The following is a 16,986-nucleotide window of genomic DNA, read 5'->3' as shown; positions in this document are numbered from 1 at the left end:
AGAAAAACTCCGCGGTTTTCTTCCAAGGAACTGAGGACTCACTGCCATGTGTCACGTGTTCATAAAGAATCTGGTCTCTCCTGTTCCCTCGCTCCATTGCGGGGTCACAGACTTGTCCCCGCTTAGCAGCAATGCTCCACCCTGTAACACCTGCCTTCACCCTTAGACTGTCACCATGGCGGCAGGTATGGCTGCACCTGCCACTGCTGCCTCCAGAAGTCACTGCAGCTACTCCTTCGGAGGCTAGGAAGTTACTTGGGGCTCTGTGGGAGTTGGAAGCCTGCGTGTAGTGGCCTGGGCAGTAGAAACCAGCAGTTCCTACCTACTGGGTACGAACAGGTGTGGCCTTTGATCCATCAGCATCGCTGTCGCTGGGCTTCCCAATCTTACAGGACGGAAGTTACTTCTCGAGACACAGAGCTGAGAAGCAGCGGTGACAGGAGAGGAACCGGAACCCAGGACTCACTAGAGAGCCACTTCGTGTGCTTCCAGAGTATGGCCGGCCTCGGGAAGTCGGTAGCCTACTAACCTTTCATAGCGACAGTAGCTTCCCTGCAGGTGGTGAGAAGGAGGAGCCAGGAGACCATTCCTATTCGCCACAAAAGGAAGCAGAAGCCCGGCAGGGCCCACAGGGAAGATGGCCAGCAGGCCGGAGCACAGACCCCAGAGCGCGAGGCGAGACCCGCGACCCCTCCTCCGGCGCCTGCGCATTGCGGCCTGGTTCCCCGCTCAGCCCCGCCCCCACCGCCGGGTTTTCAAATTTGAAACCTGCTCCTTTTCCCGCCCGAACGTGTTGACCAGCGGCGGGAGAGGGTGGGGCCGCGCATAGCCAATAGCGCTTCAGAGGCTCCTCTGTCCCGCCCCGAAGGTGACGCCCGCGAGCCTCCCGAGACAACCCGCAAATGGGCTAGGGCGCCCGCCTGCCCCGCCTCCGCAGCGCCCATGTGCAGCAGCCTAACCGGGGGCATTCCGGGGACCACGACCCATAGAGCACGATTCTCTATGCGGGGCCATTGCCATCAGCACGGGCTGGAAACTGAGGCCCAGGGACTCCAAGTAGTCGGCGCGTAGTTGCTGAGCAAAGCGGGCGAGACGCATCACTCCCGAGCTTGGGGGTTCGCCCAAAGCCAGACTTGGAGCTGGCGCCCGCGGCGGCCCCGCGGAAGTCCGAGGGGGCGGGCTGCTCGCCGGGGGGGTGGGCTGCAGTCTCCGCACGTCCCAGGGGGCGGGGCAAGGAGCTGGGGCGTCCCGGGGGCGGGGCGTCCCGGGGGCGGGGCCGGGAGCCTGTGTTTGTTGCACCGTTTCAGTTACATTGTAACAAAAGTGGTGTAGCGGCTCCTCCGGCCCGCACCCCCAGGCCCACCCGCCACCAGCTGTCGTCGATATGGAACCCGTGGCCAGCAACATCCAGGTCCTGCTGCAGGCAGCCGAGTTCCTGGAACGCCGGGAGAGAGGTGAGGCACAACCCTTGGCCGGATTCCAGGCGGCAATCTAGCTGACACGGGCCCGGGCTGGACTTGGCTCCCAACTTGAAGGATGCATGCATGGCCTTGGGGCAATAGCCCTGGGGAACCCCCACCTTCAACTCGAGAGGGGTCCGCGGGCGGTCGGGCTGGGAGGGGTTGGGGAAATGGCCCTGGCGCCAAAAGCTCCTCCCTGACTGTGCCGTGCCAGGGGCGCCCGCTGCGACCAGCCCCAGCCTGACGCGGGCGGGGGCTCTTTCTGGCAGAGGCTGAGCATGGCTACGCGTCTCTGTGCCCGCACCGCAGTCCGGGCTCCGTCCACAGGAGAAGGAAGCGATCCCCACAAGCTTCTGGCACGCCGGACAGTGGACGGTGAGGAGGGCCGGGGAGAACGGGGGGGGGGATGGGCGCAGTCCCTTTTCGGGCTCCTTCTTAGGCCAGTTTCCCCTTGTTGCTTGCGTCTTCTGGGCCAGGTTCCCTACTCTGGAGACATTCAGGCCCCTCCTGCCATCTCCCCACCCTCCAAACACACACCCTTTTATTCATTCAAGGGCTATTTCTTGAGCACCCCCAATGTGCCAGGAACTGTGAACAAGGCAGTTCTCAGTCCCGTTCCCACTCTCACTCCTACACTCCACCTATCAAACCACTCCTTTTCTCCCTCAGGCTTGCTCCTTTTCTCTCCTTGTCTCAACCCTTTGCACTTGCCATTCCCTCCAATTTGAGTGCCTCTCCTTTCACTACCCGCTTTGGGTAACTTGTGTTTCTGGCTCAGCTCAGCTGTCACCCTTGCCCAGGAAGCCCTTCTTGACTGATTGTAGGGGCCTTCGTTTGGACCCCACAGCCACCTTAGCAGGCCTCTCAGCATTTGGCCTCCTGTGTGTCTCTGCCTCCACCTGGCAATTCAGGTACCCAAGGCCAGCACAGGGTCCCACCCGGAGCTAGTTTGAGGCAGACGTCAGTAGTGGGTTTTGAGCCCCTGGGAGCCTGGGACTGAGGGTGTGGGCAGCAGCTGACATCCCCTCATCCTGTCTTACCTGGCATTGACAGGTCTGTGCACAATGAGCTGGAGAAGCGCAGGTGAGTCCCAGCCCTGCCTTGACAGCAGCAGATCCCAGGAACCACCTCCTTGTGGCCTTGCCTTCCCTGCCGGCCCTCTGGCCAGCAAGACAGCTGGCACTGCCCTCCAGACCCCTTTCCCTGCAGGAGGGCCCAGCTGAAGCGGTGCCTGGAGCAGCTGAAGCAGCAGATGCCCCTGGGAGCTGACTGTGCCCGATACACTACACTGAGTCTCCTGCGCCGGGCCAGGATGCACATCCAAGTAAGAGGCTACCCCTGCACCCTAGAGTTGCCTTTCCAGGACAGGTGAACAGGTGTAGTAGGGAGCTGTTGGGTAGAACCAGGGAGAGAGGCCTTGGTTAGAGCTTCACAGTGTGAGGGGGAACAGTTTTCTATGCTTTTAGTTTCCAACTTTCTTAAATGGGAAGAAAAGCAAAAAATAACTCAGAGGATGGTTCTGAGGCTTACGCTTCAATGTTTGCCCAATAAACTTTCACTGTTGTTATTACAGGTATTATTATTTCCATCCCAACTGTGAGGCCAGGCACTTAGCCTCTCTGGACTTCCTTTCTTTTGTATGGGTGGTGTGGCCGTTGGGAGTTTCCGTGATGGGTCATGTGGAAGGGCCCCTTAGGCTGCAGAGGGCTGGTCCTTGCTCTTTCTCTTCCCCATCCTTCAAGTCCTGTCCTGAAGCTACTTTGGGAGGCAGCTCCAGAGGCCAGGAAGGGGAAAGGACTGAGAAGGCAGTAGTCATCTGCTTGTCCAGGGCCCTGCTGCTGCCCCCTGGTGGACATGAGCAGAGTATGCTGACTCAAAATCCCAGGCAGCCAGAGAATGGGAATTATAATCCAACTTGGAAATAATGGAGACCTTTCCTGCCCTCCTGGGCCCTTTTTCTTTAGTGGTTTTTTGTTTTTTGTTTTTTTTGTTTGTTTGTTTGTTTTGGCCCTTTTGACAGAGGAAGAAGTGGAGGCACAGCTGGGCTCATGAGAGGCAGATTCAGAATCCAGGCCCAGGTGGTTGTGACAGAGACAGATAGATGTGCCATGTGGCAAATAAATCACAGTGTGAAAACTGCACTGTCCCATAGGTACCTATGTTCCCCTCAGGGTGGCTGGATAACACCCTCGCCGGATAGCAGGCCTGTTTCTCACATGGAGCTTACCTGGCCTGGTTCTTGGAGGGATGGTATACCCCTCAGGTACTGACTGGCTGGTGGGTAGGACCTGCGTATCACTCCTTCTTTGAAGCCCCATCACCTCTCCTGGACACTCTGCTTCCTGTTTTGCTTCCACTAGGCTGTCCTTTGCCTTGCCGTAGGATGTTCTTTTTATCACATAGATCTGCCCAGGCCCATCTCCTGCCGAAAACAGTCCAAGGCTCCTGACAGGACAGTCTCAGTCCTCACCTCCTGTCAACTCCAGGCCCTTTATAACTCAGGCCTTGCCACTGGCCTGATTTTTTGCTATCATCTCTTCCTCACTCCCCACCAAAAAGCTGAATTCTTTGTGCTCTTACCGGTCCCCCTCTGCCGGGGCACTTCTCACCCATGTCCACCCAGGCAGCAATTACTCATCCTACATCCAGTCCCAATGCCCCTTAGCCCCATACTTGCTCCCCTTCTTGTTGACTGAACACAGGCTCCTGCTCACTGAGGGCTCTAATGGGAGAACCCTCAGCTTCCAGTCCCTGGTACTGAGTGGGGACTGGAAGACCTCTGGTGGGGTGTGGGGAGCAGAGTAGTGCTAAAGCTATCGAGATTCTGGGAGGGTCGACCAGGAGTTACAAGCTGGTACGCTTTTGTTTAGTCTGTAGTTTTCTAAACGTTTAAATTAGTTGGCAGCACTTAAAAGGACATTTGACATGGAAAATCTGACTTTCTAGCTTCATTAAAGAAACTGGGAGATCTGGCAGCACTGGGCCTATTTCCATGTGGCAGTAATTGGCTGGAACCTAGAGGTGGCCACCTCTTTCAGCTGGAGTACACACTTGCCGATGTGCCACACACTGTCCTCCAACCCCGAGCACACACCACTCCTTCATATCATCTGACTTGGCCCAAAGGTCTTTGAGATTGTGCTGCTTCCTCTTCCCATCCAGCTAGAGAGAACTCACAGGCCAATTACCTGGGACAGGAGGAACTGGGGATGTAGGAGCAATCTTGTGGGGCCCCAATTTGGTGAGCCCCCGTCTGCAGCAGGCAGTCACCAAGTGTCCATGGTTCACTGCTGAGTGGTACTGGGATGAGGCTTGGGCCCCCAGGCAGCTGAATCCAGCCCTTTGCTCTCTTGGGATCTACAGAAGCTGGAGGAGCAAGAGCAGCGGGCCCGGCGGCTCAAGGAGAAGCTGCGCAGCCGGCAGCAGAGCCTGCGGCAGCAGCTGGAACAGCTCCGGGCGCCCCTAGGGGCAGGCGAGCGGGAGCGGGTAAGGGCAGACAGCCTGGACTCCTCGGGCCTCTCCTCAGAGCGCTCTGACTCAGACCAAGGTGAGTGTCCTGATGCGGAGGGCTGGGGCGAGTGGTGGGCCAGGTCTGCTGACTGGACTGTCCCTGTGCAGAGGAACTGGAGGTGGACGTGGAGAGCCTGGTGTTTGGGGGTGCAGAGGCCGAACTGCTGCCAGGCTTCCGTGCGGGTCGGGAGCACAGTTACTCACACGGTGGCGCCTGGCTATGACCCTCGACACCCCAAAGCACACCTCTGCCCGCAGCCTGCCCTCCACCCCACTCTGCCAGGTAGGAGCCCTACCCCAAGCCTCAGGGGCTGCTTGGAGTCACCTCCAGTTGGAATGGACTAAAAGGACGTTTGCGTGAGCACAGGCAGTCCCCTGCCCTGTGGTGCTGCCACATCTCTCCTGGGAGCAGGGCCTGGCCTCCCTGAGCCCCACAGGCAGGCAAGGCAGGCAAGGCAGGCAAGGCAGGCAGACAGGCAGTTTTGGCCTGAGCTGCTTTTCCAGGCAGTTTTTTGTAGCACTTGGCTCCGCTGTCCCCATGGGGACAGGAAGCCTCTTGGGCCCTCATGTTCCTTCCTGGACAAGGCCCCCTGGCCTTTGCCCCATACTGTACAGTATTTTCATTAAAAGACTCTTTCTTAACTTCCTGTCCATGGTCTTGCCTCACGAAAATGGGGGAACTTCCAGCCGCAAACTGGGAAAGAGGAAATGAGATCAGTAGCCACCAATAAGGCTGCTGACTGTTCCCAACAGTGGCCCTTCAATCCTCATAGCCCAGAGGCCTCTGTCCTCACTTGCAGGTGGGACTGAGGCTGAGCAGTATGATTTGCCTAAGGTCCAAAGCCAGGAAAACAGTGGAGTCAAGATTCGTACCAAAGCTTTCTGACTCCAGGACTGGGGCTGAGTGAATTCAACAAATATTTATTGAGTGCCTGTTATGTGCTAGATATCGTTCCAGGTACTTGGGACATATCAGAGAACAAAACCAAGGGCCCTGCCCTCGTGGAGCTTACAGTCTAGCGTCCATGACCACTGTGCCTGCATGGTGTCTGTGACAATAACCAAGTCCCAGCAGCTTTCTATACCTCTGTTCTCAGCTGCCCCATGGGGGAAGAAGCAGGCCTGGCCCAGACTTGGGTAACATGTCTGGTGCATATAGATGCCAAATAAGACACCATCCCACCCACCACCCAGACAGTAGATTGGGCTGGAAGTTGACTTTTAATAATAAAGTACAAGAGGGAGGGCAGAAAGATTGGAGCCAGGTGGCCTGATGTGTTGCTGCACCAGGGCCTGGGCTGGCTACACAAACTGCTGCTGCTGTTGCTGCTTCTTGGTGGCTGCTTTGCTGGCAAGGTCCTTGGCCTTCTCCGTAGCTGCCAGTGCTGTCTCTTTTGCCTTCTCCTTGGCTTCCTTGGCTGTCTCAACAAGGGTTTTGGAAGGGGCCTCACCTGCAACAAAGAGCAGGAGACTGGCTTCATATGGTGCCAAGAAGACCCATCTAATCACTCCCCAAAACATTCACCTTCTGAGGGTCAGGCCCCATTGGAAAGGCAGGGTACAGATGGAGTCCCAGGCTTAGAATAGAGCAGTGACAGCCCCAGGCTCCACACCAGTCAGGACAGCTAGGACTTGACCCCAGCCTCTAGGAAGTTTTCCCCAGCAGTGCCCAGAGCTCTCACCTTGCAGTTTGGCCAAGATGTATTCAAAACCCTTCATTGTCTTGGTCACATTGCTTTTGAACCGGGCGAGACCAAATTCCTGGCAAAAAATGAGAAAAGGAAGGATTCTGAGCTGCCCACTGACTCCCAGCTCAGTCTCTATGTAAAATGCTCTGGGCCCCAGAGCCCCAATACCCCCATGACGCTCACCTGGACAGCTCTGGAGACGCCAAATAAACTAGAGGAGACCCAGGCTTCCCGGCGGATTTCGGTCCAGCCGCTGTTATCAGAGTTCACACAGTAAACACATCGTTCCTCCACCACCTGTGCGGGAGTCAGGTCAACCACAATCGTGTGACAGTCTTTCATTTTGCCAACTTCACATAAATTTGATCCCCTTCCTCTTTTCACGAAGGAAACCAGTAAAATGAAAATCCATTCCTTTCCCTTACTGCATCCCAAGCTGCAGTTACAGGAAGAGCAAGAACAAAGGTCATTTTGCTTTCTAACACCTCTCCTTTGACCCCTTAAACTAGAAGCCACATGGATTCTTGAGATCAGCAAAGAGCCTTCCAGCTCCACCTTGGCCCAGGATTTTGTTTTCTACCTTTATGTCTAGACATGTGCAGTGTTGGTAGCCTGTCTTCCCTCTGTTGCAGTGCTTGAGCATCCTGGCAGTCCAAATAAAAATGGAAATCTGGCCAAATGTCAGATTTCCAGAGAGGAGAAAGTAGATCAGCACTTCTAAGAGAAACACTTCAAAGACCTGTCTGGCAGCTGGACTGAAAGACATTTCTTGCAGTAGGATCACTATCTTGGTAATTTAGAGAACAGAGGTAGTGTCCTCAAGGTAGACTGCTGTCAGGCCTTCAGGTAACTCTGAGGCAATGAATTAAGTTGCATGCTTACTCTGTGACCTTGGAGGACACTTCCCCTCTTTGAATCTCCCTTTCCTCTTTGTACAAGAGAGAGTAATATCCTCCTCCTCCCAGGGTTATTGTGAATATTAGCTAAGAATGAAAGTTCTTAGAAAGCTTCATATTGTGAGGAGATACTGTAGAACGCTCCTTAAACCATGAGTGTTCAAGTTTTAAAGGCAAGAGATCAAAGGTATATGGAACCCCTTTTCCCCTCAAATCTCAGGCAAAAATCCATTATATAAGACACAGAAGAGGGTAACTCCTCTAGTCCATGCAGGGTAAGAGGCCCAGATTCTCTCCTGTCTAAGGCACATCCAAGGCACCCTTATGGCTTTGATGGATATCTGAAAACCACTGCCTCCCTTCCCCTGCATCACTGGCTCCCTAGCTACATGTACCTGGATTTTGTTTTCTACCTTTATGTCTAGACTTGTGGAGGGTTGTTAGCCTCTTTTTTGGAATGGGGGGAACCAAAGGGTCTCACCATCAGCCGGGCATGGTTGATGTTCCAGGTGAAGGTGGTCATGGTCTGGTTCTGTGGGTCCACAATAGAATCCTCCAGGATGTACACTGAGTGAGCAACATTGGCAGGAAATAGTCGCTCAGCCCAGCGGGGCATCCTGTTGGTCTTGGTCAGGAGTCTCCGGGACAGGAGCTTCTGGTCAGGGGTCACCTCCCGGTGCACTATGTCTTCCGTCAAGACATGTTTGCTGCAGGTGTCAGAGTGAAGGTGACCCTTGAGAGCCAGTCCCTGAAAGACTGTCTGTTGGAGTTCTCATTTGGAGCCTCCTTGCCCAGAATGTTGAGGCCTTCCCCCAAACTTGCAGTGATCTGTGTGTGTTGTGGCTCAGACGTGAAGTAGAGTCCTGTAAACCTATCCCAGGGCAAATTCCAACTCCTGCTCCGCCGCTGACCTGGATTCCTGGGTATTCCAGTACGGCCGGACTTCATGATTTACTGCATCGCTGGAGAGCGCCCAGAATTATAACCCCAGGATCCCTCCCAATTCCTGTGCTGCCGCCTCTTCCGGTCTCACGACCCCGAGATGAGAGAACCTTAGACTAAGACCTCCAGTAAACCACCGCCCGGGGCCCAGCCTCATTCTGGTACCTTGCAGGCCTGGCTGCTTCCCCGACAGGGTCCTCTTGCCTAAGGACAACCATAGTTCCCGCGATCCCCTACCTGGGACTCGTGTTTCCTCGCCCACAGTTTGCTCTCCAAACAGCGAGGGGGGAGGGATGCTCTTTCTCGGGCTACGTACCTGTAGGGATTCGGATACCGCTGCCAGAAGGCAGCGAACACTTGGTCCCAGGAACTCCGGAGCACGCTCTGGCCCAGGAAATACTTCACCATCGTCCCGGCCGGGGCGGGCTCAGCACCCGCGCAGCATCAGGGGTGCAGAGCCTGGGGGGCACGCGGAGGCCAGGCCGGGGCTCGGCGCACGCCCGCCAGGCTCGCTGCTCAGTCACCACCACACCGCGCCCTACCAGCAGCCGCCGCCATGAGGAGTTGTCGGGCCTCCCACTACTTCCGGCGCAGCCTCGCAGTACCTACCACTTCCGGCGCCCGCCCACGTGACCAGAGGCCCCGCCCCCTCTACCCCCTCCTCCGCGGGATTCGCAGCGCTGCAGGCCGAGCCTTGTTGGAGAGGACCCCAGGCTCGGTGGCGAATCCGAGCCTGAGCGGCGCCTGATCCAGGAGGCGAGAGAACTGGGAAGCGGCGTGTGGCGCCGTTGAGGGCGCTGCTCCGCGCGCTCTCAGGCTGCCCCAGGCCCTGGGCTCTTGTAAAGATCAGCGCCCGGGGCCGAAGAGCGGGGGCAGGTGGGGCTCTGCCAGAGCTCGATCCCGACGCGGTATCTTGAGTCATAGGGACAGCCTTGGGCACTGCCTGCCCGAGCGGAGATCCGAGTTTACCTCGCGCGCGGGCTCAGGCCCCTAACGCGGTTGAGGCGGCCCCGGGAGCATGAGCGGGCAGCGCGTGGACGTCAAGGTGGTGATGCTGGGCAAAGAGTACGTAGGCAAGACGAGCCTGGTGGAGCGATATGTGCATAACCGCTTCCTGGTGGGGCCCTATCAGAACGTGAGTGCGCCCCGCGGGGCCGGGCACAGGTGGGAGGGGGCTAGCCCTCACCCATGGCCCTGATCGCTTACCCCCCTGGTTGCAGACCATCGGGGCCGCCTTCGTAGCTAAGGTGATGTCCGTCGGAGACCGGACGGTCACTTTGGGTATTTGGGTAAGTCCTCTGGGAAAGAAGTCCTGGGCAAACCCATTCCTGAGGAGGCTTAGGTTTTGTCTATCCTGGCTGACTTGTGGCCATACAGAGGCCATTTCTCTAGAACCCATTTTAAAATGGGGGTCTGGAGGACGTGGTGTTAGTTTGCAGTCTTGGGGAGTAGCTCAGTAACTCAGGCCAGGTCTGAGCCTCCTCCTGCCCTTCAGGACACAGCAGGCTCTGAGCGCTACGAGGCCATGAGCCGAATCTACTATCGGGGTGCCAAGGCTGCCATCGTCTGCTATGGTAAGGGGGGGTTCTGGTCTGTTTCTCAGACAAGAAGGGGTGGGTTCAGGCTGGCCTTAGAGAACAACCCTTGACCCATGTTTGTGTTTTTGTGTCTCATACCAAGACCTCACAGACAGCAGCAGCTTTGAGCGGGCAAAGTTCTGGGTGAAGGAACTGCAAAACCTAGAGGAGGTAGGTGGCCAGACCTCACAAGAGGACCAGGGTTGGGGCTCTGGTGGTCCGTGGGGGTGACCCTGACCTTGTCCTCTGCTTCAGGGTTGTCAGATCTACCTGTGTGGCACCAAGAGTGACCTGCTGGAGGAGGACAGGCGGCGTCGACGTGTGGACTTCCACGATGTCCAGGACTATGCAGACAGTAGCTGCTCCTCAGCTCCCTGGGGATGGGGGAGGGAAGTGGCTGCTTGGGTGGGTCGCTGTAAAAAGAGACTGCATTGGCAGACATGGCAAGATACCCTGGGAAGGCTTTCTGGCCCCCCTGAACCTGTGGGGTCCAGAAGAGCCCCTGAACTGCTAGGCTTCCCCTATGTCTGTGTCCACCTGATTCTCAGGTACGGGACTTTTAGTCACTTTTCTTTGCAGATATCAAAGCTCAGCTCTTTGAAACATCCAGCAAGACAGGCCAGAGTGTGGGTGAGTGCTATCCTGGGCCTCACAGCAGGAAGAAACAGGGGCACCAGAGGCGGCAGATAAAAGCCTAGAGGGCTAGGTCACTGGGTAATTCCAGGGCTGTTGGCATTGAGCCCTCACTGATCATCCTTTTTCCTGCCAGACGAGCTCTTCCAGAAAGTGGCAGAGGATTACGTCAGTGTGGCTGCTTTCCAAGTGATGACAGGTGTGTGCTTCCCTAGCCTCTCTGGAGACTTCCTCCAGGCCTCAGCATCTGGCCCCCTTCACCTCACCTGATACCCCAACAAAATGGTGCTGAGCTACTGCCTCTCTTTGACAGAGGACAAGGGCGTGGACCTGGGCCAGAAGGCAAACCCCTACTTCTACAGCTGTTGTCATCACTGAGTCACCAATCATCTGGCCCCAGGGGAATTAAAGGAATTTCTCCCCTGTCTCCCAACCAAGGGACTGGACCTAGCTCTTGTCTGGGCTTGGGTGGTCAAATATGTGCACTATCCCAGGTCCCTATGGCAGCAGAGGGGGCACATGCCTGTGCTGGTCCGTGGAACGGACGCAGCATTGGGCTGATGAGCATTAGGAGGGCTGATTTGGACCCCAGGCTTCTGCCCTGGACAGCACTTGTGTCTGCAGATTACTTACTTAAGTGGCTTCTGATTTGTAAATAAAATCAATGCACTGTGAATCACACTCTGCCCCTTTCCCTGCTGTGTAGATTGGGTGTCAAGACACCTAGTTCTGTCTCAGGCCACCTGGCTGGCCTCACTTACTGTATTAAGGCTCCTCCCATCTCTTAATTTTCCACTGAAAACCAAGTTCACTGCAGGGTTGCAGATGAGACAATGGAGAAACAAGGCCCTTTCCTGTACTTCAGTGGGGACAAAGATAGGGTGAGAGGCTGGGGTTAGGGCATTGCAAAGCTTACAATTCCTTCTCAATGGTGCTGAGAAGAGCAAGGCAGGCATTTAAATAGTGTCCAGAGATCAAAGGATTGAGCACTTCTACCTCAGACTGGCTGGTTCTACCGCATCTGTCACATCTACACCCGTGAGTCATGCCTGTGGCTCAGGTCTTGAGCTTCCCATCAATATCCTACAATGTGCTTTAATGGCAGGAAAATCAGAGGTTCTGCAACACAGGTCTTTTGGATCCAGAATGGGATCCAGATCAGCTACTAACTTAGAGACTTGAGTTTACCTGTAAAGTGAGGTAACTGCTACCCACTTCAGGACTGTGAAGATCCTGAGTGAAAAATAACTCCAGAAATGCTTATCTTCCTATACTTTTTGGGAAGGCAGGAAGGCATTTTGCCGAAGGGGCAAGAAGTTTGGGACTAAGGTCAGAAGGGGAGGCAGACTCCCAAGCCTCCCCCCAAAATGGCTTTTGGGTCTTGGGACCACAAATATTTTGTGATGATTCTTCCAGGTGCCAATCAGATAGGCTGATACCTTCCCTGCTCAAACCAAAAGGTGCTATGGCGGTGCCCTTCCATCTCCACCATGGAGGTTTCTTTGGCCCCATTACCTCAAGTGCTCTTAGGCCAGAGCGTCCCCCAACGCAGCCTGGGGCACCTGCCTCGTGACCTGCCATCCAAATCCAAAAACTTGGTCAAGATGGCTGGGATTTGCACTGAAGTGCTTTGTTCCGGCTTTCCTTCTTTTAAACCTAATTTCTCAAATACCTTCCTTCATGGTGATGAAGGCTTCCTGTGTGGGACTTGAACGCCACCACCACTCCACTCCAAGAGATGAGACTACTGGAGGGGAACCTCCGGCCTCCCTATGGGGTGTTGGAGAAGGGGCCTACAGTTCCCACTGAAACCTCACTTGAACTGCTCGGGGTTGGCTTCGGGCTTCCTATCCCAAACCATCTCCTCCTCCTGTTGGTCTATAATTTCATTTGATAACAAAAACACAACATAGGCAGGCCATAAGAGTAAAAGTTAAACTTACTTACAGTAATTTCTTTTTTTTTCTATATACAAAGAATTACAGTACATGCTTATGGGGACTCTAGCACACAGGGCTCCCCTTTTCCACTAGGAGTTTTTACCTTACAGCTGACACCACGGCGGGGATTAAGAGTGGGCAAAAAAAAAAATGATGGACCTCAGTTGATACCCCATATCCCTTTCTTAAAAATATAAAGACAGATCTCTATTGTCAGCCTGCTTCTTGCCACAACATAGAAAGCTGCTCTTCCATGAGCTCCTGTGCGCTGCACTCACCCATCTTCTACACACTCACCTACATGCACACACAGGCAGCACCCACGACAGACCCAGAGACCGCCCATTCCCTGTCCCTACTCTGCAAGTCTAAAGCACCAGAACCATTCATCTCTGCTCCTAGCCCTGGGCTGGCCTCTTGTCTGCAAAACTTTGCTTGACTCCAGGGAGTGACACCTAAAGACCCTCCATAGCCTGATGTTCGGGAAGTCATAGGAAAGCAGCTTGAGAGAAGGGACCAGAAAGATATAACATGCTGTTTTTACTTGTTTGTAGGAAACATTTCTCCCTAGGCTGTGGATTTCTAATTAAAATAAACTTTCCACTTCCTTAAGAAATATTACTCTTAATCTTCATAAGCAAGAGAGTGCTCTCATGAGAGAGGAAGAGGTAGAGAGGGGCAGAAGGTAACTGAGGGAGACCCAGCACCTGGAGCTCTCTACCAACCAGTTCCAGGCAGTGTGGACGGAGGCTATAGACAAGGTGACACCAGCCCTGAGAAACTCAATGCCCACCCTCATCTCTTCCACCTCTGGATCAGGCCAGACCACTGCAGGGCCACCCGCAGGCTTCATCGAGGCTCTGCCTTCTCCTGCTCTAACAGAGCCTCAAAGAAATTCTTCTACATAGTCTCTTTCTCCCAAACAGGAATCTGGGTTTCTCAATTTGCCAGTCCCTCAACCCTTGGCAGTGCTTATTTATACCAGGAAAGTAGCACCATCATTACATTTTGTGTGTGTGTACAAAACAATTATCTACTCTTATTTCAATTTATTCTACAGCGACCTTTGGCCCCGCTGCACTGGACCTAGGAAGCTCTGCTGAGTACTAACTGGCCATAGCCAGTGCAAGTTTTATGCAGCAGCCACCTAGCTCTAAATGACATGGAATGTCTCTCACATGGAACGGCCCAGACATTATTCAGTAGAAAGGGGCTTGTGGCAGGCAGCTCCTTTCCTGCCATGATCTCAGGTTAGGATACTGGGCCATTCTGACCTCCTGGTTGACAAACTTCAAGATGTCAATATTCTCCCAAAAAGCCTTAGGAGAACCTGAGTTGCTGAGGGCAAAATCCGTCCACGTTTAGTGCTCTCCTGATGCCTCTCCACAGGGGGAACTGCCAGGACCAGACTTCCTGCCATTGTGTTCTCACGAAGCGACCAGGGAGTCCAGCTCCAGTGAGGAGATGCTGCCAAGTCTGGGAAAGGATCGCTGATGCATTTCATGCCCTGACCGTGGTGTGGGGTAGAGGATGTGAAGAATACAATAATTATTTTCATCAATGCCAAAGATATAGATTTGGTAGTTGTTCAGAAGAGGATCACATGGTGATTTAAATCACCTCAAACAGTAACTTCAGGGGGAAGTAGACATTTAAAAACTTGGATGCTTTTGTAGCAGTGACAACTATTTTGCTATTAGAATTGGTTTGGTTTGCTCCAGTAGAAGCAGCAAATGAGGCTTTGAATTCAAATTTTAAGTTTCCATATATTTTTTTTTCCAACTTAACAGGGCTAGGAAAGGTTACTGGTTTTCTAGCTATCTACAAAGTGATGGCCCCCCTCAGAGAGGCTTCCTGGGGAGGTCCAAGCTAAACCCCACCCCATACAAAGACAAGGAGTTTCTGAGAGAGAAGATTGCCTTGTAACTGCCACTTCACATGCTCTGAAGAAAAGGTCTCAGTACAGGCTCCAGGAGAGTCCCCAAGGGCTGACAAAATAACCCTCTCCCCACTACCAGGCAAGAGTCTCACTTCACAACAGTCTTGACTGTACAATGACTGCTTTCCTGATGTTAACAATCTAGTATCAGATGCTGCAAGCAGTGGGCCTGATGGTTGAATTTCTAGTTTCCATTCAACTTGAGAGTCTTTCAGTGGCCCTCATGAAAGCTTGGTAGTCCATCCACTTCAAGAACTGCCTCCTCCCTCTAAACCAAGCACAGCTCAGTTGTTTCCCCAGGCAGGTCTGGAAGGAAATTTCCAGTGAATGGTAGAGAATGGAAAGAACCAAAACCACAAAGTGGCAAATCATGGCCCACCTTTCCCTCACTCCTTCCTGTCCTATGAGACATATCTAGAGCGGCTGTCAATCCCCTAGCAAGCCTACTTCAGAGAAGCTACTTCAGGATCAAACTTCTCCACTTACAAATTTTTACACAGCCTGCACAACCCCGCCCCCCACAAAAAAAAAATTCACAGTTTATTTCATGAAACAAAGAGCTACGATAATTTAACACACAACACAGTGAACGGAGATTCTGACAGTGCAGTGTGGATATCTTTTTCTGATCACGACTACAGATGACAGGAGAGGAAAGGGCACAGGACTGGCACCAAGCAAACCCTACTCATACAACCTAAGAGATTAGGGAAAGAGACCTAATAGCTGCAGTTATATACTTATTATTCTCACACATGATAAATACTTAATATAATGAACTTTAATGTTCTGGGTGGAATTCTTTAAAAATATCTTTTCCATGGTTTAAAATTTTTAAAAAAGAAAATAAGATGCTTTGTTTTCTCTTCCTTTTGAATAGAGCTTTTCCTCTCTGATGTGGGAAGAGAGATGGGATGAAAGAGGAGAACTAGGCAGGTGGAATTTACAGAGGAGAGTCTGAGGTCTAAGTGAGATGCAGGGGTAGGCCCCTAAACTCAGGGCAGCCCTGCCCAGCCTTGTGCCTCTGCCTGAGTTCAAGTGTCTCAACCCCAGAGACAGACTTTGGGAAATAAAAGCAAATTCTCTTTAATCTTTATATAAAGCGCAAATGCTTCTATAACAACTATTGTTCCCTCCTTAGAGTAATGGAAGTAACCCCAATAGGAACTTAGGAGGAGGAAATTGGGACAAAATACAGAATCCTGTTGAGGGTGTAAAAGCTGTAACTGAAACAGAATGGCCAGGAGACATCTGGGCCAGATGGCCTATTGGCTAAAGCTGCTGGCTAAGTTGGCAAAGCAGAGAGGTAAACACGTTTGGTCTAGGGACAAAAAGAGGCATGGCTGAATGGGAAGGAACAGGCCAAACAGCACTTCCTGTTGGCAGTTGGTGAGCTGGAGGAATGGGAGGGCAAGGTAGCACCAACAGATTTCCCAGCCCTTGAGCCCCAGCTCAGGGCAGCAGTAACAGATAATCAGCAGTTACGAGGAGTCATCTCTTAGACTGGACATTTCTCTAAATGCCACCTCTTACAAGTCATGGGGGAAGGCTTCTTGCTTGTCTTTGAGCTAAGTCAGCAGGCAGGTGCTCTCAACAGAGCATAGCAATTCTCAAGGAGGGTGGTAGGATCCACTAGTGAGGAAGAGAACTCCCTCCATTCAGGTGGGAGAGCAAGGAGTCAGGAGAATTTTTCATCAGCATCTGGCATCCTCCCTGAGCTGGTGGTGGATCTAGCCCAGAGCTTGCCAGAGAGATTCCCTATGTGCACTGCCCGAGACTCTAAAATCCGAGAGCACCTGAGTGTTTGGGGGATGGGCATGGGGTAGGTTTATGTGAAAGGAGAAAAATCTGTAGAAAAGAAAGGTAAATTTGCCAATTGCTTGCTTTCACTGTGGGAAAGCTATGTCCTTATAGAGCCTAGCCTCCCCGCTTCCAACCATCTGCTCCACCAAGTACAGACCTTCAGAGATTCTGCACAGCTCAGACAGAAGCAGCAGTGGCTGCTCAGCCAACAGCCCTACTTGGCCTCTATGCAGCCCCTCCTGCATGAGCATACATGTGCATGCACCCAACCAGAAGAACCTTACTCAACACAACCATTTCTGGGGCCACAAATGACATTACAAAGTGGGTCTGGAGCCTCAGGGCCCCTCAGAACTTCGTGTTTTTTCCTGGTCTAAGGTTCCTGAAAACAGCCTGGAAACCCAGGCAGGCATGTTAGGCTCACAGGGATCAGGTCTTATTTATCTCCTATCAGTGACTAGCACCTGGCCTAGCGTGCATGAATACTCAAGAAATCACCACTGATTTGAATAGAGACCAGTTGCTCCCAGGGTTTGTCAGGTGCCCTCGGTGGGGCTCTGTAGGGCTAGAGAACAGCGCTGAAGAGCCCCCTACCTTC

The 16,986-nt window shown here is 53.3% G+C and overlaps 3 protein-coding genes across 7 annotated transcripts; 2 read left to right on the top strand and 1 right to left on the bottom strand.

Annotated features, from left to right (window-relative positions):
* The first annotated feature begins 1,242 nt into the window (after positions 1 to 1,242).
* MXD3 (MAX dimerization protein 3) lies at positions 1,243 to 5,612 on the top strand. 3 transcript variants are annotated; one of them, XR_005656621.1, is made up of 7 exons: positions 1,243 to 1,454; positions 1,730 to 1,835; positions 2,514 to 2,543; positions 2,670 to 2,784; positions 3,632 to 3,723; positions 4,824 to 5,007; positions 5,079 to 5,612. XR_005656621.1 is itself a non-coding variant. In XM_039880067.1 (6 exons), exons 1-6 carry the CDS (start codon positions 1,385 to 1,387, stop codon positions 5,192 to 5,194), a joined length of 621 nt encoding a protein of 206 aa, XP_039736001.1. In that variant the 5' UTR covers positions 1,252 to 1,384; the 3' UTR covers positions 5,195 to 5,612. The 3 variants fall into 3 exon arrangements, 2 of the variants coding, with proteins under 2 accessions (XP_039736002.1, XP_039736001.1); XM_039880067.1 differs by lacking the exon at positions 3,632 to 3,723 and having other exon boundaries at positions 1,252 to 1,454; XM_039880068.1 differs by lacking the exons at positions 2,514 to 2,543; positions 3,632 to 3,723 and having other exon boundaries at positions 1,249 to 1,454.
* Positions 5,613 to 5,871: 259 nt separating this feature from the next.
* On the bottom strand, positions 5,872 to 9,065 carry PRELID1 (PRELI domain containing 1). Its single transcript, XM_039880066.1, has 5 exons — positions 8,813 to 9,065; positions 8,036 to 8,261; positions 6,842 to 6,955; positions 6,653 to 6,731; positions 5,872 to 6,421 (listed from the first exon to the last, which is right to left on the bottom strand). Exons 1-5 carry the CDS (start codon positions 8,902 to 8,904, stop codon positions 6,273 to 6,275), a joined length of 660 nt encoding a protein of 219 aa, XP_039736000.1. The 5' UTR covers positions 8,905 to 9,065; the 3' UTR covers positions 5,872 to 6,272.
* Positions 9,066 to 9,159: 94 nt separating this feature from the next.
* On the top strand, positions 9,160 to 16,416 carry RAB24 (RAB24, member RAS oncogene family). 3 transcript variants are annotated; one of them, XM_039880064.1, is made up of 8 exons: positions 9,165 to 9,631; positions 9,717 to 9,785; positions 9,992 to 10,070; positions 10,177 to 10,244; positions 10,329 to 10,428; positions 10,653 to 10,703; positions 10,843 to 10,905; positions 14,036 to 16,416. In XM_039880064.1, the coding sequence occupies exons 1-8, from the start codon at positions 9,515 to 9,517 to the stop codon at positions 14,104 to 14,106; spliced, it is 618 nt and encodes a 205-aa protein (XP_039735998.1). In that variant the 5' UTR covers positions 9,165 to 9,514; the 3' UTR covers positions 14,107 to 16,416. The 3 variants fall into 3 exon arrangements, with proteins under 3 accessions (XP_039735996.1, XP_039735998.1, XP_039735999.1); XM_039880065.1 differs by lacking the exon at positions 14,036 to 16,416 and adding an exon at positions 11,020 to 11,387 and having other exon boundaries at positions 9,166 to 9,631; XM_039880062.1 differs by lacking the exon at positions 14,036 to 16,416 and adding an exon at positions 11,020 to 11,387 and having other exon boundaries at positions 9,160 to 9,631; positions 10,329 to 10,703.
* Positions 16,417 to 16,986: the final 570 nt, after the last annotated feature.

This window comes from Pteropus medius, unplaced genomic scaffold, assembly GCF_902729225.1.
Source record: "Pteropus medius unplaced genomic scaffold, Ma_sr-lr_union100, whole genome shotgun sequence".
Classification (NCBI taxonomy): Eukaryota; Metazoa; Chordata; class Mammalia; order Chiroptera; family Pteropodidae; genus Pteropus; species Pteropus medius.
Note: the sequence above shows the minus strand (reverse complement) of the source record. Positions and strands in the feature narration are given on the sequence as shown.